General features: G+C 43.1%; 5 protein-coding genes across 5 annotated transcripts in view; 3 read left to right on the top strand and 2 right to left on the bottom strand.

Moving 5' to 3' along the window:
* The first annotated feature begins 1,794 nt into the window (after positions 1-1,794).
* LOC134194046 (uncharacterized) lies at positions 1,795-4,382 on the top strand. Its single transcript, XM_062662949.1, has 2 exons — positions 1,795-2,631; positions 3,918-4,382. Exons 1-2 carry the CDS (start codon positions 1,797-1,799, stop codon positions 4,214-4,216), a joined length of 1,134 nt encoding a protein of 377 aa, XP_062518933.1. The 5' UTR covers positions 1,795-1,796; the 3' UTR covers positions 4,217-4,382.
* Positions 4,383-4,705: 323 nt separating this feature from the next.
* Positions 4,706-5,444, bottom strand: LOC134185036 (5-demethoxyubiquinone hydroxylase, mitochondrial-like). The gene has a single exon (XM_062652820.1). It carries the CDS (start codon positions 5,379-5,381, stop codon positions 4,746-4,748), a length of 636 nt encoding a protein of 211 aa, XP_062508804.1. The 5' UTR covers positions 5,382-5,444; the 3' UTR covers positions 4,706-4,745.
* Positions 5,445-5,482: 38 nt separating this feature from the next.
* Positions 5,483-12,981, top strand: LOC134180178 (TBC1 domain family member 14-like). Its single transcript, XM_062647274.1, has 10 exons — positions 5,483-6,204; positions 8,462-8,579; positions 8,640-8,746; positions 8,915-8,989; positions 9,957-10,057; positions 10,122-10,193; positions 10,251-10,379; positions 11,550-11,659; positions 11,724-11,827; positions 12,589-12,981. The coding sequence occupies exons 1-10, from the start codon at positions 5,547-5,549 to the stop codon at positions 12,783-12,785; spliced, it is 1,671 nt and encodes a 556-aa protein (XP_062503258.1). The 5' UTR covers positions 5,483-5,546; the 3' UTR covers positions 12,786-12,981.
* Positions 12,982-13,965: 984 nt separating this feature from the next.
* Positions 13,966-16,126, bottom strand: LOC134181876 (WW domain-binding protein 1-like). The gene is made up of 4 exons (XM_062649152.1): positions 16,022-16,126; positions 15,626-15,662; positions 15,496-15,558; positions 13,966-14,498 (listed from the first exon to the last, which is right to left on the bottom strand). The coding sequence occupies exons 1-4, from the start codon at positions 16,073-16,075 to the stop codon at positions 14,158-14,160; spliced, it is 495 nt and encodes a 164-aa protein (XP_062505136.1). The 5' UTR covers positions 16,076-16,126; the 3' UTR covers positions 13,966-14,157.
* Positions 16,127-16,169: 43 nt separating this feature from the next.
* LOC134178377 (nucleolar complex protein 3 homolog) overlaps positions 16,170-17,218 on the top strand; it is a 6,921-nt gene continuing 5,872 nt past the window's right edge. Inside the window, exons 1-2 of the mRNA XM_062645290.1 lie at positions 16,170-16,190; positions 16,245-16,525. Of these exons, the coding sequence (XP_062501274.1) occupies positions 16,170-16,190; positions 16,245-16,525 (302 nt within the window). The remainder of the gene's footprint in view (positions 16,191-16,244; positions 16,526-17,218) is intronic.

The following is a 17,218-nucleotide window of genomic DNA, read 5'->3' on the forward strand; positions in this document are numbered from 1 at the left end:
CACCAAAAATTCAAGCTGGCAGACTGCAGAACCACTATGCAGAAACACTGTGGAAGAAGCAAAATGTTACAAGTCAGGTACAGCTACACACCCTCGCTCCTGGTTGTTGTACGGGAGACATATACGTCCAAACACCGGTGTAGCGTCGGGCGTGGGGGGCTGGGGGAGACTAGAGCCTCCCAAACATTTTGGGCGTGTCACTTCGCTTCAAGCAAAACTATCATTCTAGGTTATTAAACAGTGACAGTCCTCTTAATCTCAGAGTAGTATGTTGACAATCGACGACGACGCTAACTACTCTCTGTTCGCGTTGACTTTGCGCTTTGAAAATCTGTAATAACTTCTGCGCAATAGGGCGAACAATGACGATCTTGGTATCGTTCGAAACCGCTAGTTCCCGGATTTTCTATAGTTAGGGTAACGAAAGCGTATGTATTACACAGGCTGTTTGATAAGACTTTTGCATATCAAGAGTCGTTAGGGTTCGTAACTCACTACGAAGGTATGGTCTTACAACAAGAATGCTGCTAATAGAGGAAGTAGCCAATTAGCAAGGACACTAGTGGTCCGCTGCCTTAACATCAACTCACAGTTGCTCTTGTTTCGCAAGTAGTTGCTTGGTATTTCTGACTCCTCTTCCCGTTCTTTTTTGTCTTGATAGCCTGCGACTTTCTCTACTCTAACCTAACATCTTTGTATTGTAATGTGACCTCTAGAATGTACAGTTAATGGAATATCACGTAACATATCTCAGTGTGGTAAACAAATACAGCTGCGTCATTAGTCACTTCCGAGTGCAAAGTCAGCACAAACAGAAAGTATATATCTCTGTGACAATACATATTATCATTACAGTATGATAAAACCTAGCCTCGTCCCCAGACTCACGTGAGCCTGGCAGTGTCCGGTTCCCGTATGACACTTTCAGCCTCCCGTCAGTGTCGAGAAGTCATGGCCACATAGGGAAAATGAAATTTCCTGCGGCTCCGCTACCTAACCAATGATTTGCTTGCACTCCACGGTACTTTCTCCACTGATTTATTCTATTTATTTATTAGAAAACTATATCTACACCAATATTGCTCACTAGACTAGGAAATGCTAAAACTGATCAACGTCGTTTGCACTGAATTGGTCTTCTAGATTCTATTGTCATCGAGACGCCATTTACTCTTGACGATCTCAGCTAGCCATGGAAACCTTTTTAGCACGGACGGTAACAGTGTTTCCTTGCACTCCTTTATACGCACACTGACGGTACTCAGTCCCACATCTACAGTTTATTTGTAACCTGACATTAATACTAATTTACTTAGATATCTACAAACTGCGGTTTAAAAAAGTAGGAAATGGGCGTGGCTTTGCGTGAGAAATGGGCGTGGTTTGTGGCCTAATATATCTGCCCCCAAACTTGAAGACCACGTTACGCCGGTGGTGCAAATGTAAACTATAGGCGTTGCTTCTATGTGCTAAACCCCTAAAGCAAAGGACTAACACCATGTACAGGACGGACGCCCGATGGCCGAATTCTCGTTAGCAGTTACCAAAGAAAGAGAGGTGGAGGGTGGAGCCTTAAGGATGACATCATGTTCGTCTATTGGTCGGTAATGACACCATGCACTACTCGTCTAGTGGTCGAAATACCTCATTTGCATCTGTGCTAACCAACTATATATACGGTCGGTCGGTCGATCGGTCGGTCGATGAACGACTACTATACTCGAGCCCGAAAATCCGGGCCTCGGGCAACAATGTAGTATGAGTAGGTTGGTATCCCGTATTAGACTACGCTAGACATGTCTAACAACCGAACTGTGGTTGTCATTGGAATATCAGGATCAGGAATATCGGCTTGCGCAAACGCTCTAGCGGGCTCCGTTCTATTTAAAGAAGGTTTTAGTAGCACCAGCTGTACGCGGTTTGTATGCAGCCAAACTATTCGTGTTGATCGATCAGGAGAAGAATACAACTTGAAGATTGTTGACACAATTGGCCTCGCTGGCACTCGACTGTCGCCCGACGAAGAATTGCAGCGACTTGTGTCCGCTTGTAGTGAGTGTATGGAAGGGATCAATGCCGTGTTTTATACCACGTCACGTAGTTGTTCGAAAGACGAAGCAGATGCGTTCTACGCTGCGTTGCAAGTTTTTGGAGCAGAAATTTTGGATTATACTACTATCGTGCGAACAAAGTTTGAAGATTTTCGAAATCCAGCGGCAGTCGCACGGGACAGAAAGTTTCTTATGGAAGATATCAATTTCAAGATGGGACAATGTCTGCCTAGCATCAGGTACATTCTTCATGTTGACAATGTGCCACTTCGCTACTGCCATCTAGACGGTTGCAAAGAAGACCGTATGGCTTCACGGGAGATTTTGCTGCGGCATCTGATCTGCAATTGCCAAAAGGTTTTCCGTCTGCCGTTACAGCGTGAAGTTGAATACAGAATTTTCGAGCAGAAGACTGCAAACCAGGAACCACTAGTACAGAAGATGCAACGGTTGGAGGCTCAGTGTAAGAGTACTGTTAGACAAATGGAGCAGTTATGCGCACAAGCAGCCGGAGCTCAACGAGAAACAACAAATGCAACCAGACAACGGATGCAGGACGTTACTGGAGAGAGAGAACCAGGTGGGGCAAAAACAGTTTTGGTAAAGTAATGGACATATTCACCTCAAGCTGTTCAGTAATAAATGTCATTTATTTGTATTTGCTGCTAGACTCTACATGTGGCATGTATAGCTATAGTAACAAATGTTTTAATTAGTTAATTACAGCATGTGTATCATTCTTAGAGTGGATGTCATGTTTGCTCCACTGCAAAATGAATTTACATGTGTACTACCACTTCAAGAGTTTTATTTGAATATTTTAGTACTGTAAGCCTTTGTACAGTGTGGTTAGGAAATAGGGTAGAAGCGATGGATCCAGACTTCATACAGTATCATAAAGGAAAACGTCTTTTCTGATAGCCATATATATTTAGACATTAGGTGCAAGTCTAGAGAAGCACACAATGCAACTAATGAACGTTTGGCAAAGATGTGCATCGATCTCATGGAAGTAGCAAGTGAATTTGAACTATTTCCATATGTGTGTAATGATGGTGTTGTCAAACTGTCGTCCAAGGATCCCAATTTGTCTGTGTTTTTTAAATTTGGATTGATTTGACTTGGTTGCTTGGAGTATCTAGGGACTCAGTTAAGTAAACAAACAGCCAAGACGACCTCTAGAGAGTTGACTGGATTATTGATGAACATGTTTGATTGATATCCTTAAGTAAGCAATGTGGTTGTGTGCTACTTCGAGGATCGGGTCTTCATTATTTTCTTGATGAAGCAGGTGGCTAACTTGGACAGTTTGTATTGTATGTAGAGATTGGTGTTGGAATGTGGAGGGCGTAGCATTGATATAGTAATGGACAAGATACGCTAATGACTCGTGCATGTGTAGTGCTGCGATTTTAGTCATAGAAGTGTAACAAAGTTGTTTCTTGAGTCACTAATTATAAGCTGATGGTCTGTCAATGGCCAATGTAAGGTATGACTTAAACTGTGCAACAAGGTGGCTCTAGCACACAGATCAGGTTGCAGATCTTTATTGAAACAGGCGATGAACTACCAGATAGCTTGAAACAATCTGTCGACACAGGTTCATGATATTTTAGTGTCAGCTGGGAATCAATGCTGCAGTTGCACAATTGAGTAGACAGCTATCTACTAAGAGAGTGGTAATTAACTGTCTTGTATGCATGTGGAAATGTCTTGTGGATGTATTTACACTGTGGAATATTGTTGCAGCCAAATGCTTGGAGTACATCCTACACACATTAGAGGTTGTAACAAGAGGGTGCATGAGTGCCTAAATTTCAGCCACTGTACATGTACAACTGTGTTATATGTTTTTATACTCTGCAGAGCAAGCCGCTTCTGTGGCAGTTGTGAGTGATGATGAAATTGTAGAAGCTGCCTCAAGAATTGAATCAGTCTGGGATAAAGTAGCAGCATTTCTTGATGCAAAATTGTTTTCTCAGGCTGCAGTAGATGTCATTGAGAAGAAAACTTCATCACCATTCTCAAGAGCCAGAACTATGCTTGAACAGTGGAAAAATAGTGCTGCTGCAAATGCTACACAACAACGCTTGAAAAATGCAATGGTTAGAGCAGGATTGAGACTGCAAGCAGTTGAAGTGTTTGGTGAAATGTCTACTCATTAGACCTATAGACTACGCATCATGCTTAACAGTCACGTACAATTTTCTTTTTCATGATTTTTTAGCTTCTGTTGCAGTAATATCAATGTGCCATGCAGCATGCCAGTTTGTAATGATTTTTATGTTTATGGATTTGATATGATTTCATTAATTAAGAGCAATAAAAATTGCACACAAAATAAACTAAACTAACAATGACATTCATGTGAGTCACAGTGAACACTCCATGCAGACACTTGTCTAGAGTCACTCTGCAGCAATATCAAAGTAGGAACTATGCTGGTGTATGACCAATAACTGTAGCAATAGACCTATATGCACCAGTAAAATCAGGTAGTCACCGCATACAAACACAAGTAGGCAAACACTCATATATATATATATATATATATATATATATATATATATATATATATATATATATATATATATATATATATATATATTAAATAATTAAATACCATTAACAACAAGATCAGTGATATTCACCGGTATTACAAGCTAGTTGTCACAATCTGCTGAAAGGAAGTTGCTATACTCGCTCGGACAACCAAATAGCGGCTCTGCAGCCTTGTTTGATAACTTGCGACAGAGTTTCAACAAACGGTGCCTTGTCGGCTCCAAACTGCAACCCGATCTCTAAATGTTCCAGTTCATCATCTCTGCATCGTTTTATCGTGTCCAGTAACTCAGTATCACACGCGTGTTCACCCTCCACAAGAGTCCTCAACTGATTGTTGTAATGCTCGCCGATGACTTCCTCGACGGCCACAGTACACGCCATCGCGGCCTCGCTCCCCATCAGAGCGGTCCCGGCGCCCAACAAAAATCCAGCCACATTCCACAAAGGCATGAACACAGTCGGTCGAACACGTCGACTTCTTCCCAAATTTTGAAATTCTAGTAAATGGATTTTTTCCTGGTCCCACATTTTTTGAACGATCGGACCGCTCGATGTCCGACCCAAGACAGTCATCTGGCCTGCGTAGATTCGATCGGCACCGAACTCTCCTGCATGATCCACTCGAATAACACGCTGAATGACGTCATCAGCTCGTGTGGTAAACGTTGATAATAAATTATTAAAATTTCTCAGTGAACAAATGGGGTCTCTCCGTGCAAGAGAAGACACGAACGGTCTCATTGTCGACCAGTTTGCTGAAAACATGAATCAGATGTCTCCTGTTTACCTCAAAGTCGACACACAGTTGAGTACAGCTCACGTGACAAAAAGTTGTGACACGTGTGTACATTTGAATACCCGTATGTGTGTAGTGCAGCTCATCTGTTCTCTCAATTTCTTTATGTTTGGTTTCTCTCTACTCTCGATTCTATGCTCAGCGACGACGTCACCTCCGAATCTATCAGCCCGGACACCAAGAGCGAGCCCCCGAACACGATTCCCATGGACGAAACTCAATTGGACTTCAACGCGCCCTCGCCTCGCACTCACGCACTCACCAGCGAAATTTTCTTAACAAAGTCACACTCAGACAAGGAAAACCACGCGACGGAGACGGAACGAGACGCAGTAGACGAGAGAACGAACGTCGACGCTCTAGCAGCGAATGAATCAATGAGTTGCGTGGGCGGTGGCCTCGACCAGGACTACGACAGCGCGTTTATTGAAACCCCAGAGAACGCGAGCATTAGCGAGCCGCCCAGTCTCGACGCCATCGACCTCAGCCGCGACAGCAGCGCGGCGGGAAGCGAGCCGGGCACGCCAAACGACGCCGAGAAGGCATCAACAGACGGAACGGACATCGACAGTGTGATTGTGACCAAGAGAAAGACGTGGTGGCGTTTCTGGAAGGGCAAGGAGGTGGATGCGACGGCGCGGAAGGGTCACAGTCCGAGAGCCGAGCAGTTGGTGTCGACTACCGGGTTGCTGATGGAGGCGCGTCCGGTCAGTTTGCCGGTGAAGTCGGAGAAGGAGGAGAGGAAGCATCGAGCGGAGTACGAGCAGATGATACAGCAGGCGAAGAAGAAAGGTAGGAATGTGTGGATGAATTGGAGGGTTAGTGAGTGTTGAGTGTGTGTGTGGACAGTGAGTATGAGTTACAGAGTATGAAGCCTGCTGGTAGTCATGTGTACGTGCGTTAATTAATTAATTGATTGCCTATGTATGCATCTCGTCTAGGTTGGTTCTGGTTCTGGGTGTTAGACGGTCTGTTCTTGTTTCAGTGTGTGTCTTGTATTTGTGTTCATATGTTTGTAAGGTCTAATTATATGGTACTTGGTGTGTCTGTCTGTCTGTCTGTCTGTCTGTCTGTCTGTCTGTCTGTCTGTCTGTTCGTCAGTCTGTCTGTCTCGTGTGTGTGTGTGTGTGTGTGTGTGTGTGTGTGTGCATGCATGTGCGTGTGTACATACGTACACGTGTGTGTGTGTGTGTGTGTGTGTGTGTGTGTGTGTGTGTGTGTGCGTGTGCGGGTGCGTGCATGTGTGCGTGCATGCATGGGTTTGTGTGGCTGGCTGGCTGTATCTCTGTTGTGTGCATGTCTGTCTCTCTGTCTGTATCTGTGTGTCTCTCTGTCTGTCTTTCTGTCTCTCTGTTTGTCTGTCTCTCTGTCTGTGTCTTTGTCTGTCTGTGTGAGTCTCTGTCTTCGTTTCTGTCTGTGTCTGTGGCTGTATACTTGATATCTATTGTACAGCTTAATATACCGGTATCAATACAAGAAATTTCAGAATAGGAAGTTCTGGCACTCAGGGCTACGGCCTGAAAACCCTCTGGATGACACACCATGTTGTTTTACATGCTCCATTGTTCTAGCCAGGATTTTTTGCCAACCTCAATATGAGGTCATTAATAACGTCATCAAATTTTTGGATTAACATCATAAAATTACTTTATCTGTTCTCTAGTTGCATTAGAATCAAATGCAACATAAGACAGATAGACAGACAAACAGACAGACAGACAGACAGACAGACAGATAATACAGTAGATTATTACAATGACAAGTTGACTTCAAACTGGAATTGTGAGCTGACCTAAAAGAGTAAGGGTGTACATTACAAAACATGAGATTGAAGATAAACAGTAATTAGTAGAACGCCTGCTGCAACCATAGTCACTCATTAGCACTTCTTGTGTGAAAGTTCAACTGGAATTCACTCAAACACCAACAAGGAGACCATGCACTCCCAAAGATTACCCTAGCTGAGAATATGTATTGTCCTGCAGCAACTTTGGGACCATCAAGACCACTAATGTCTTTAGATCCGTGATCCCACACTATGCATGCTAAGGCTTCCATTCATGTCCCAACCGTCAATAAATGCTGTTTTCCCCACTCCAAACGTCCCTTCCCTCTCCCAGCTGTCAAAATAACAGTACTGACGGTACTGTCGAGAACACCGTGCTCTATACTGGAACGCAACGACGTTTTATTCGGTACTCTACACCAAACATGCTTCTGGAATCTCACTAGATTTCCGCTCAGTCAAGACTAAAAATCTGACTCAAATATGTTTGTAGTTCAAGTTCACAGCACCATTAGTAATACCTTACTCTACAGTTTTAGGAGCTTCACTTGGTATCAGAGTTGAACGTTTGTGGTAATTCTAAGTTGACGATTATACGAAGTTTGTTGTCGTGTATCAGACCATGAAATAACGGGCAAGCAAACGACACCCTTGGCTGACCAAATTGCACGCCATTTCACATGATAATGGTGACATTTCATTTACCTACGGAAAAATCATATCTCTGTGAGGGTGATCTTCCACAGACACAATGTAACAACGCTAGCACTCTTTACATTCACATTCTACTCTGTAACTGAGTCACTCCTAACAGTAAGAATGAACACTCAACAGAATTCCCACCATGTGGTGATCAGAGCCTGAGTACAGGCACGTGTACAGAGATGAGCACCTAGTAGGCTACTGTCGGTTCGTGTTGACCTTTTGCACACAAAGTGCTAACAGAAGCTGTGGTGCAACAAGTGTGTTATTTTTATGGTGCCAGTAGGTCCTTATAATTATCAGTCTTGTGTTGTGTATCATACCAGATCTCTTTACAGAGCATGGCCACTCAACTGGAGGCATCGTAATTGATTAAGGATATTATAGTATTTAGATAAATGATATCATAATTAATCATTCATTTCTCAAAATGGTGGCTGCAATGGGCACTTCAAGAATAGCAGCTACAGCTCTGAGTGGTCAATCAATTTGAAATCCTTATTTCAGTGTCTGGTATTATATCACACGGTTTGACATTCATTATTTATTGTTTGGTTGTAGAGCAGCGAGAGTTAGAGAAGCAGATAAAGCAAAGACGCGAGAAATGCAAGAAGGAAGACGAGTTGGCGAATAGCGTGAGTACATGGAAGACGGACATTCTACCAACGTGGGACACAATGTGAGTAGCTCGTACATTCTTTGTTTATACAGTTCGTACGTCTAGTTTAGTTTGCTGTAGGCGTAATAATAAAGCCGTGTTGGATATGTGGTGGCACGGACTCCCTCCCAGCATTCGGGGAACCGTGTGGAAGAGAGCAATCGGAAACGGGCTACAGATAACGGAAGGTACATACCACACACACACACACACACACACACACACACACACACACACACACACACACACACACACACACACGCACACACACACACACACACACACACACACACACACACACACACACACACACACACGAGTCTCATGACTGACTGACGTGTTCATGTGTGTTATAGATCTATACGAGATATTTCTCTCGAGAGCGAGAGAGAAACTGAGAATAAAGAAGTTGAATAGAGAGTTCTCTACAGGTGAACGTTTGTGATCATGAGTGAGTAATAATGTTGTGGGTCTGATAAACGGTTATCAGCCTTGATCAACGATCGACTGTTTTGCTGGTCCATATATTTTGTTACACAGTAGAACCTTGCTAATTTGAACAGCCCTGTGCCAAGCCCTGTTTGGATTAGTGGAGTTGTTTAGATTACCAAACACAGAGGCATATTTACAGCTCTGCCAAACGTGTAGCCTTGGATTTCCAGACCTCGTCTCGGACACTCAGACCACTGGCACAATTACGTATGTCTCTATGTACATCTTGTTGTCATAGCTCAGTTGGTTACAGAGTCATCTTATGGAGTGATTACATTCGAGTCCTTGAAGGGTTGCAGGTTCAAGTCACGGTGATGGCGAGCTATGGCATAATTTCTTTGGGCAAGAAATTCATACACAATTGCCTCTCTCGACTCAGGAGTATAAATGAGTACCTGGTTATTGACTGGGGTGGCAAAGCCCCCCTCCCTTCCCCCGACTGCGACAAAGTGCATCAGCCACTGGAGTCCTGGTGGGACTTCGGTTGCCCACACCACAGTTGGCGTTGCAGTTGGTGCTCCTGTGAGTACCTGGCCAGGCTCCAGGAGATTGCTTAGCACAGCCCATAGCTCCTGCGTACTTCACAGGAATCCATGCAGCCATCTATTCCAAATATTTTATTTAAATTTATAATTATTATATTTATATTTATTAAATGTTTATTTTTATATTCTATTAAAATTTATAATTAAATTTTTATATTTTATTTTTTATATTTTATTAAATTTATAATTAATTTTTATTCATATTTATATTTTAAATTAATATTTTTACATTATTTTAACTAAATATAATTAAAATTTATAATGGAATGTTTATTTATATTTTATTAAAATTTATAATTTTTTTCCATTTTTGTTAATTGATTAAGTGCATTATGTGAGTGCAACTTCATCGTTATTGCAGAAATCGAAACGAGTCTAAGAGGAATAGATCACGAAAAGAGTGTGGAAGTCGTGCATCTGGACGTGTCACGGACGTTTCCTCAACTTGGTATATTCCAAGAAGTAAAGCCAAGTTTCAGTAAATCGTATACGTACTACATCTCCAGATCGTCTTTTTGTCTCACAGGGTGGTCCAATGTTTCAGTCGCTACACGACGTTCTAGAAGCATATGCTTGCTACCGACCGGACGTTGGATATGTAAGCTAATTCGTTTGTTGAGTGGTTGACTGGAATGTGTACGACTGTGTTTGTTAGGTTCAGGGCATGTCGTTTCTGGCAGCTGTGCTGTTACTGAACATGGACGTGTCCGACGCGTTTGTCTGTCTCGCCAATCTTGTCTCGCGTCCATGTCATTTGGCCTTCTTTAGAGTCGACGAACAGAAGGTACGTACACAGTGCGGGACGTGTTATTCAACCTAGAGAATTATCGTAATAGATGGTGATAATAATTATTGAGAGTTGGACTTTTTATTAGCTTGTTGATTTCAATGATGCTTTGATTTTTATTATGTTAGCGTCTGTCTAACTTGGAAGGCTATGGGAAAACACTGCAACCTTCCAAAACCAAGAAAAATTACAAAATCTATTGTAACAGTTTTAGTTAGTCATCTATCACTGGTACAGTACACAAGTTGGCCAAGCAGACGGTAGTCATCTTCCGTGCCGTGGTGGCGGGTATTAAACAGACATGCGCAGCATAATGGCACGCTCGGCAACACAAACTGTGAACGTGTCTTCATGTACCTGAACAATGGTTTTGCTGAGTTTGGCTTGGTCTGAAGCTGTTCAAGCCCATTTGGGCAGCACTCATTAGTGCATTGTCCGTGGTTTCTGGTGTGTGTCTGCTTTTGTCTTTGCTTCAGTCTGCTTCCGTCTTTACTTCAGTCTGATTTCGTCTTTACTTCAGTCTGCTTCCGTCTTTACTTCAGTCTGATTCCGTCTTTACTTCAGTCTGCTTCCGTCATTACTTCCATGCAGTCGTCTTAGAGTCATGGCTGTCATCTTTGCTGCCCTCATTTCTAATTGGTCACTTACGGAAGCCATATGCAAAGAGTGCCTGTCATGTGCAGACTTTGTAAATAAAGCATACGCGGTAGAGCGGGTTTCTATTCTTTGGAGCTCCAATGCATTGCACTAATTGACTCATTCTTAGCGCGCTATTGCGACTGTGCTTGTAAGACCTAGAAGAAGGCATACAATTGGCCAAATTGGCGAGGAGGCATTACCATTTTATTGCCAGCGACCTCTATTCATAGCATTTGGTTATTTGGCGATCATCCAGCGGAAACACTCACTCATTGCTGTGGAAGTGACAGTGTAAACACAGCTTTGATTACTAGTTAATTAAATATTATTTGTTCATTAAGTACTTGACTGTCAATGTATGACTGAGCCTCGAGGAAGTCACCACACCATCCTTTCATTTATTCAGACTTTTGATTACCCGGACAATTTAGCTTCTTGTCTGGATAATTGGGGTTGACTTGTAATCGTACTGTCATTGTTGAGCTTTGTGCCACTCGTCTTACACCGTGTGTGTGTGTGTGTCTATAGATTTCGGCATACTTCGAGGTGTTCAAAGTTTTCTTTAACCAATATTTCCCCAAGCTCTACGCTCACTTCGTATCTCTCAATCTCGCTCCCAACATGTTTCTATTAGACTGGTATCTACTTGTACGACAACATCTCTTTACGTTTCGTGTAACGACGAACCGCTTGCTGTTGCAGGATCTGTACTCTATACAGCCGGTCGTTGCCATTAGACATAGCGTGCAGGGTGTGGGACGTCTACTTTCGTGATGGTGATGAATTTCTATTCAAGACTGCTCTAGGTATGTGCTTTGTAAGCTGCATCTGTTAAGTTCTTGTACATGAAATGATTTATGAGCAAGAAAAGTGACCGATTTTCCTTGCGTGTCGATAGAGTACTTGCCTTTATCGGTTCTGTCTGCTTAGTTTTTTACTCCCAGGGAATAGTTTTAGGAATTGATGAATAAGAACCATTTTATAACCCGCACAGTGCGGGAGTGATGGTGTAATGTTTTCAGATGTGTTTGTGTGTCTGTCTGTCTGTGTGTCTGTCTGTCTGTGTGTCTGTCTGTGTTTGTCTGTGTGTTTGTCTGTCTGTCTGTGTGTTTGTTGTCTCTGTCTGTCTGTCTGTCTGTCTGTAACATCAATCACGCCAAGACTGCTCGGCCAATCACCACAAAACCAGTGAATGAAGATCGCATTCCACACTCCAGTGCAAACTGGCAAAAGGACCCCTTTCAAGGTCCAGTCCAGTAACCAACTCTAATAGCGAAGATGCTCTTAGTACTGGTTTAGAGCCACAGATTGTGCCAAACATACCTGCGAGTTGATGTCCAGCATGTGATAGAAAACAAACAGGCAATCTGATTCTGGTGGAAGCGTCTGGCAACGTTCGTCTGGTTTTGAACGATGCCGTGTCAGTCCATCCTCTAGTATGTTAATTAATTAATTTGTACACCCGACACATCAATACACACACACACACACACACACACACACACACACACACACACACACACACACTGAATGTAAAATATATATGTTGGTCGTGTTGTAATTGCAGGTATTCTCAGTTTATTTCATAGCCAAATGCTCGAGATGGAGTTCATCGATTTGGCTCGTTTTGTCACACGTATCCCACAGACGGTCAACTCCGACGAGCTCTTCTCTCACATAGCACGTGTCAACATCACAACCAAGCGCTACGAGCAAGTACTGACTGCACAACTTGCTGTTCAACAGCAGCAACCGCCAAGTTGAGATCACAATTTTATGTACATACGAGATCGTAGTCGTTCGATGTTTATTGATAAAATTTCTTATTTTTTCACATACCAAGCTAATTGTCTGGAAAATTTTGGTGGTTGTGAGATTACTTCCACGTGTTGGTGTAGAATGTATTTGCTATGTTGTGTGATGATCTCATGTGTATTGTAGGATACGGAAGTGTAACCGATGTTGGTTGGTGTCTTTGGATTTTCAGTTTATGGGTTTTTATAGTGCAATAATCGTGTTTGTCTGTGTCTGTGTGTGTGTGTGTGTGTGTGTGTGTGTGTGTGTGTGTGTGTGTGTGTGTGTGTGTGTGTGTGTGTGTGTGTGTGTGTGTGTGTGTGTGTGTGTGTGTGTGTGTCTCTGTGTGTGTGTGTGTGTGTGTGTGTGTGTGTGTGTGTGTGTGTCTGTGTCTGTGTGTGTGTGTGTGTGTGTGTGTGTGTGTGTGTGTGTGTGTGTGTGTAGGCCACGTAGCCAAGATGGAGCCTCATCGTATTCTAAGGCAACTGCTGGGTTGCAAGTTTGAAGGAGGTAAACGATCTGTAGGCAGCCAGAAGCTGAGATGGGTCAATGTTGTGATGAGAGATTTGAAGAAGTGTAAGCTCAACAAAGAATAGATGCATGTTGCCCAACATCATGCTAAGTGGAGATCCATAGTGGACGCTATAGTTACAGGGTTGAATGAGGAAGCTGAGCAAATGGAAAAGATGAAAACAGACAAGAGGAAGGAAAGAAATTAGGGGAAGCAAGTATCAGAGCAGACCGACCTACAGTCTACTCAACCTGGTTGCACTTTTATAGCCCAAACAAGGCAGGTCTTGTTACCAAAACTTTAAACAAGGTTATAGAAATCATACGAAGTTCTGCAATCAAAATCTAAGAGTCAAGAGACTATGTTGGCACAGTAAAGTCCTAGGCAGTGACCTAATCGAAGTGACCAGAACCAATGTGGCCTGCACCACTTAATCAAGTGAAGGCAGAACATGGATGGTGTCTGTTTGTACATGTGTGTGTGTGCATGCATCATCATGTGCGTGTGTATGTGTGTGTCCATGTGGTGTGTGTGTGTGTGTGTGTGTGTGTGTGTGTGCATGCATCATCATGTGAGTGTGCATGTGTGTGGTAGGTACGTGTATGTGTGTGTGTGTGTGTACACGCGTAAACCACACTACCAATTACTCCAGACTTTAAATTGTCTCTCAAATACCAAGCTAGCATACCCACACTTCGTGCCAATATACAAACCTACTCACCCCTCCAACCCCCTCACTAAAATCACAAACACATCACCTTCCCTGAAAGACTCAAAAAAAAGTCTACAAGCTAATCACCACAATACATGTACACATAACTCTCATTATACTCATTCGGAGTAATCAGGCGGTGGCTGGTTGGTAGGCAGCTCCACCTGTCTGGTGTTCATTGATTCTTCATATGCAGGCGGTGGAGCAAACGCTGCCTCGTAATCCGGTGGAAGATCTTTCAAGAATTCGCTTTCCTGTCCACTTCGACGTACGTAAGTGTTTTCGTTTTGTGATGGGACGTCGGCGTCTGTTTCGTCGTCGAGTGAGCTGTGGATAGTGATCATGCTAGGCATTTCTCTGTTTCTGGTTAGTCTCGTGTTTCTCATTGTCATGTGACGACGACGGTAGTAGTAACAGCAACTGGTGAAGAGAATGAGCATCACCCAGATCATCCAGAACCCTAGGAAAGGAAATGGTTTGGTTGTGTGTTGCACAGCAGATAGCTTGATGGCTCAACGCATTGCAGCATAAGCATGTGTGCACACACATGCACCCACACCCACACACACACTAGATGTCCAGAAACGAATAGTATTTATAAATTAATTATTTATTAAATCAATTTATTAATTCATAAATCAAGTGTTACAGTAGGATGTCACTTATCCAAACATTTCCATTCCTTGATGAGTTGCCACATCACCGATGAGAACTACATGTGTACTCTGAAGCTCATGCGCATTACCATTTGTGCACACAAACCTAGAGTGAGTCCCAGGCACAGGTCATCCTATAGACAGACCCATTCGGTTACCTGGTGTTTGGATAAGTGACTGTAATATCCTAGAGAGAAACGACAACAGACGATGAGTCATGCATCCTGGTCAAACAACTTGATGTCTATTTTCAGTTTAGCCTTTCTCATAATATTATCTATTAGTGTAACACTCAAAGCAGCAGAGATTGTGTACAGTAGTAGATGAAATAGCCAGCACCATCATATACAATGAAAGCACCGAGGGACGCCACATTTTGCTGTGCAATCAACTGCGCATGACTTTGTTGGGTTCAAAGTTCAGTAGAAGACGGGGTTGTTACTTAGGGCTCATACTGCGCATGCGCATTGAAAAATCATCCATAATTCATGAACAAAGCTTTCTCCACCAATCAAGAACCAAGAAAGCATCACTTGTTACCCATAGAAGTGCTTCCGTTGTTAAAAATCCCCGGCGCAAATAGATACAGCAGAAACAAAGACTTGCCGTATGCCTTTTCTACGCATGCGCGGCACAGCAAGGTGACAACTACTGCACACCGCAGAATACCCAACAGAGGCCATCAAATCCAGCATACTATATCGTTACTAAACATGCACGGACCACAAACGGCTAATAACAAACACGCGGAACAAACAGACGAGAAACGTTCCACGCATGCGCAAACACCGACACACTTACACCACGTCGTGTAGTAATAATACGACCGATCGCAGCAGTAGTGTCGTCCGCAGCATTCGTAACCTATCACACAACAAGAACAGCGATCAACACGCCGACCGACGCGTCGAATCGCGACCAGAACGCTCACCAGAAGGACAGTGCAGACCGTCGGGACACTGCTCGGCCTGAAAAACACGCAACACGCTGACGCTAGACCACCAGACAACTCGAACTCGGCGCAAAACATCACGACACGTCGATAATGGGTCGAAATCGCGCTCTCGGTCAATAGTGTGGACAACAAGCGTGTGTACACACCACCCGGTAAAGGAAAAAACTGAGACCCCGAAGCAGACCCCAACGTAAAACCTACCGTAGACCGTTTATCGAAAGGTTTACTAGTAGAAACAGGTTAAGAGCTTGTCAGGTAACGCACGGGATGTACACAGCTGGTGTAGACAAGAAAACGTTCGGACAATGTGATGATGACGCATTATAAGAGGCCTCCCGACTGTGCAACGGAACAGATACGAAATAAACGTACCCAACAGATCGAAAGCAGATCCGAGACGAGCAGTAAGACTGCGACTTGTAGCATAGCTGAACGGAGAGCACTGCAAAACTGATAAAATGAGACCCCGGATATCAGAGACACGGATAAACCCCGGATATACTTAGACCCGGATAAGAGCATGGGCAAACCCAAAGCAAAAGTTAGTGCACACAGGTTATGTCCTACGAGTGTTTGCAATAGTAATATTTTATAGAAAAATAAGTCTCAAGTTCGGAAACGAACGAAAAGCGTGAAAGGTCAAAAGAAGCGAATTCCACGGAAGAAAACCCAACAGAGTCGTCCAACTAGAGTGGAGATGTCCATTCACAAGGAAGAGACGTCGAGAAATCATGACTTTACGGATAGTTCTGGCCTTGCTGCGTTTGACGACGCGGAGTCTGATGAGATGAATGGCTTGCCTGATGAGGAAGACTTGGCGCTGGTGGATGATGAGACGGGAGAGGCGTTAGGGTTTCTGAAAGGCATTGAGAAAACGTGAGAATTTGTTATGGATTGACAGACGATTAGTGGATAGATAGATGGATTTATTTATTTTTGAAAATAAATTTAATTAATAATGTAATTAATATAAATTAGAATAAAATAAAAATTATCGATGATGGAACTTGTAAACGACAGACAGACAGACAGACGGACAGACGGACAGACATACAGACAATTGAATAGTGGACAGATGTCATCTGTGAATTGTTGGAGAACAAGTTGCTTTGTTTGACAGAAGAGTAACAATCATGTTATTCTCAAACAATACACAAACTCACAAATTTGGGTGGACAATTTAACGAAATGCGAGTATGTACCAGGAATAACAGATTTTGACAAACAAATGGCAGATGCAGGAGCATGAACGAACGAGTGGGCAAACAGGGAAGGAACAAGCCAACCCATACATACTGGGAATTTCTAAGATTTCTATGGAAGAAAATGTGTTCTTAATAAGCGCCTGGGGATTTTATATGAACCTATGGAAATTGGTAAAAATGACTTAAGTACATGTACCACAGAGTGGGCAAGTGTAAGGCTCATCCTGCAGACTTAGTCTTTATTATAAACTTGGGAGAACGACCAGACCCAACTGCCCCGCCTACACAACTTGTTAGGCATTTCTTTATAGGCTAATTTATCTTTCCATTCTCGTAGCCTAGCTCTTCCGGTCAATACCCAGCT

Source organism: Corticium candelabrum, chromosome 1 (assembly GCF_963422355.1).
Source record: "Corticium candelabrum chromosome 1, ooCorCand1.1, whole genome shotgun sequence".
NCBI lineage: Eukaryota > Metazoa > Porifera > Homoscleromorpha > Homosclerophorida > Plakinidae > Corticium > Corticium candelabrum.

What these genes read in the sequence shown, in the direction of transcription:
- LOC134185036 (XM_062652820.1), bottom strand. Translation starts at nt 5,381, where the DNA reads ATGTTTTCAGCAAACTGGTCGACAATGAGACCGTTCGTGTCTTCTCTT.
- LOC134180178 (XM_062647274.1), top strand. Translation starts at nt 5,547, where the DNA reads ATGCTCAGCGACGACGTCACCTCCGAATCTATCAGCCCGGACACCAAG. An exon ending in CGGGCTACAGATAACGGAAG is followed by an intron (nt 8,747 to 8,914) that starts GTACATACCACA and finishes TGTGTGTTATAG; the next exon opens with ATCTATACGAGATATTTCTC. An exon ending in AACTTGGTATATTCCAAGAA is followed by an intron (nt 10,058 to 10,121) that starts GTAAAGCCAAGT and finishes TTTGTCTCACAG; the next exon opens with GGTGGTCCAATGTTTCAGTC.
- LOC134194046 (XM_062662949.1), top strand. Translation starts at nt 1,797, where the DNA reads ATGTCTAACAACCGAACTGTGGTTGTCATTGGAATATCAGGATCAGGA. An exon ending in TACTGGAGAGAGAGAACCAG is followed by an intron (nt 2,632 to 3,917) that starts GTGGGGCAAAAA and finishes TATACTCTGCAG; the next exon opens with AGCAAGCCGCTTCTGTGGCA.
- LOC134181876 (XM_062649152.1), bottom strand. Translation starts at nt 16,075, where the DNA reads ATGCTACAAGTCGCAGTCTTACTGCTCGTCTCGGATCTGCTTTCGATC. An exon ending in ATCTGCTTTCGATCTGTTGG is followed by an intron (nt 15,663 to 16,021) that starts GTACGTTTATTT and finishes CGTGTTTTTCAG; the next exon opens with GCCGAGCAGTGTCCCGACGG. An exon ending in CGGTCTGCACTGTCCTTCTG is followed by an intron (nt 15,559 to 15,625) that starts GTGAGCGTTCTG and finishes GTTGTGTGATAG; the next exon opens with GTTACGAATGCTGCGGACGA.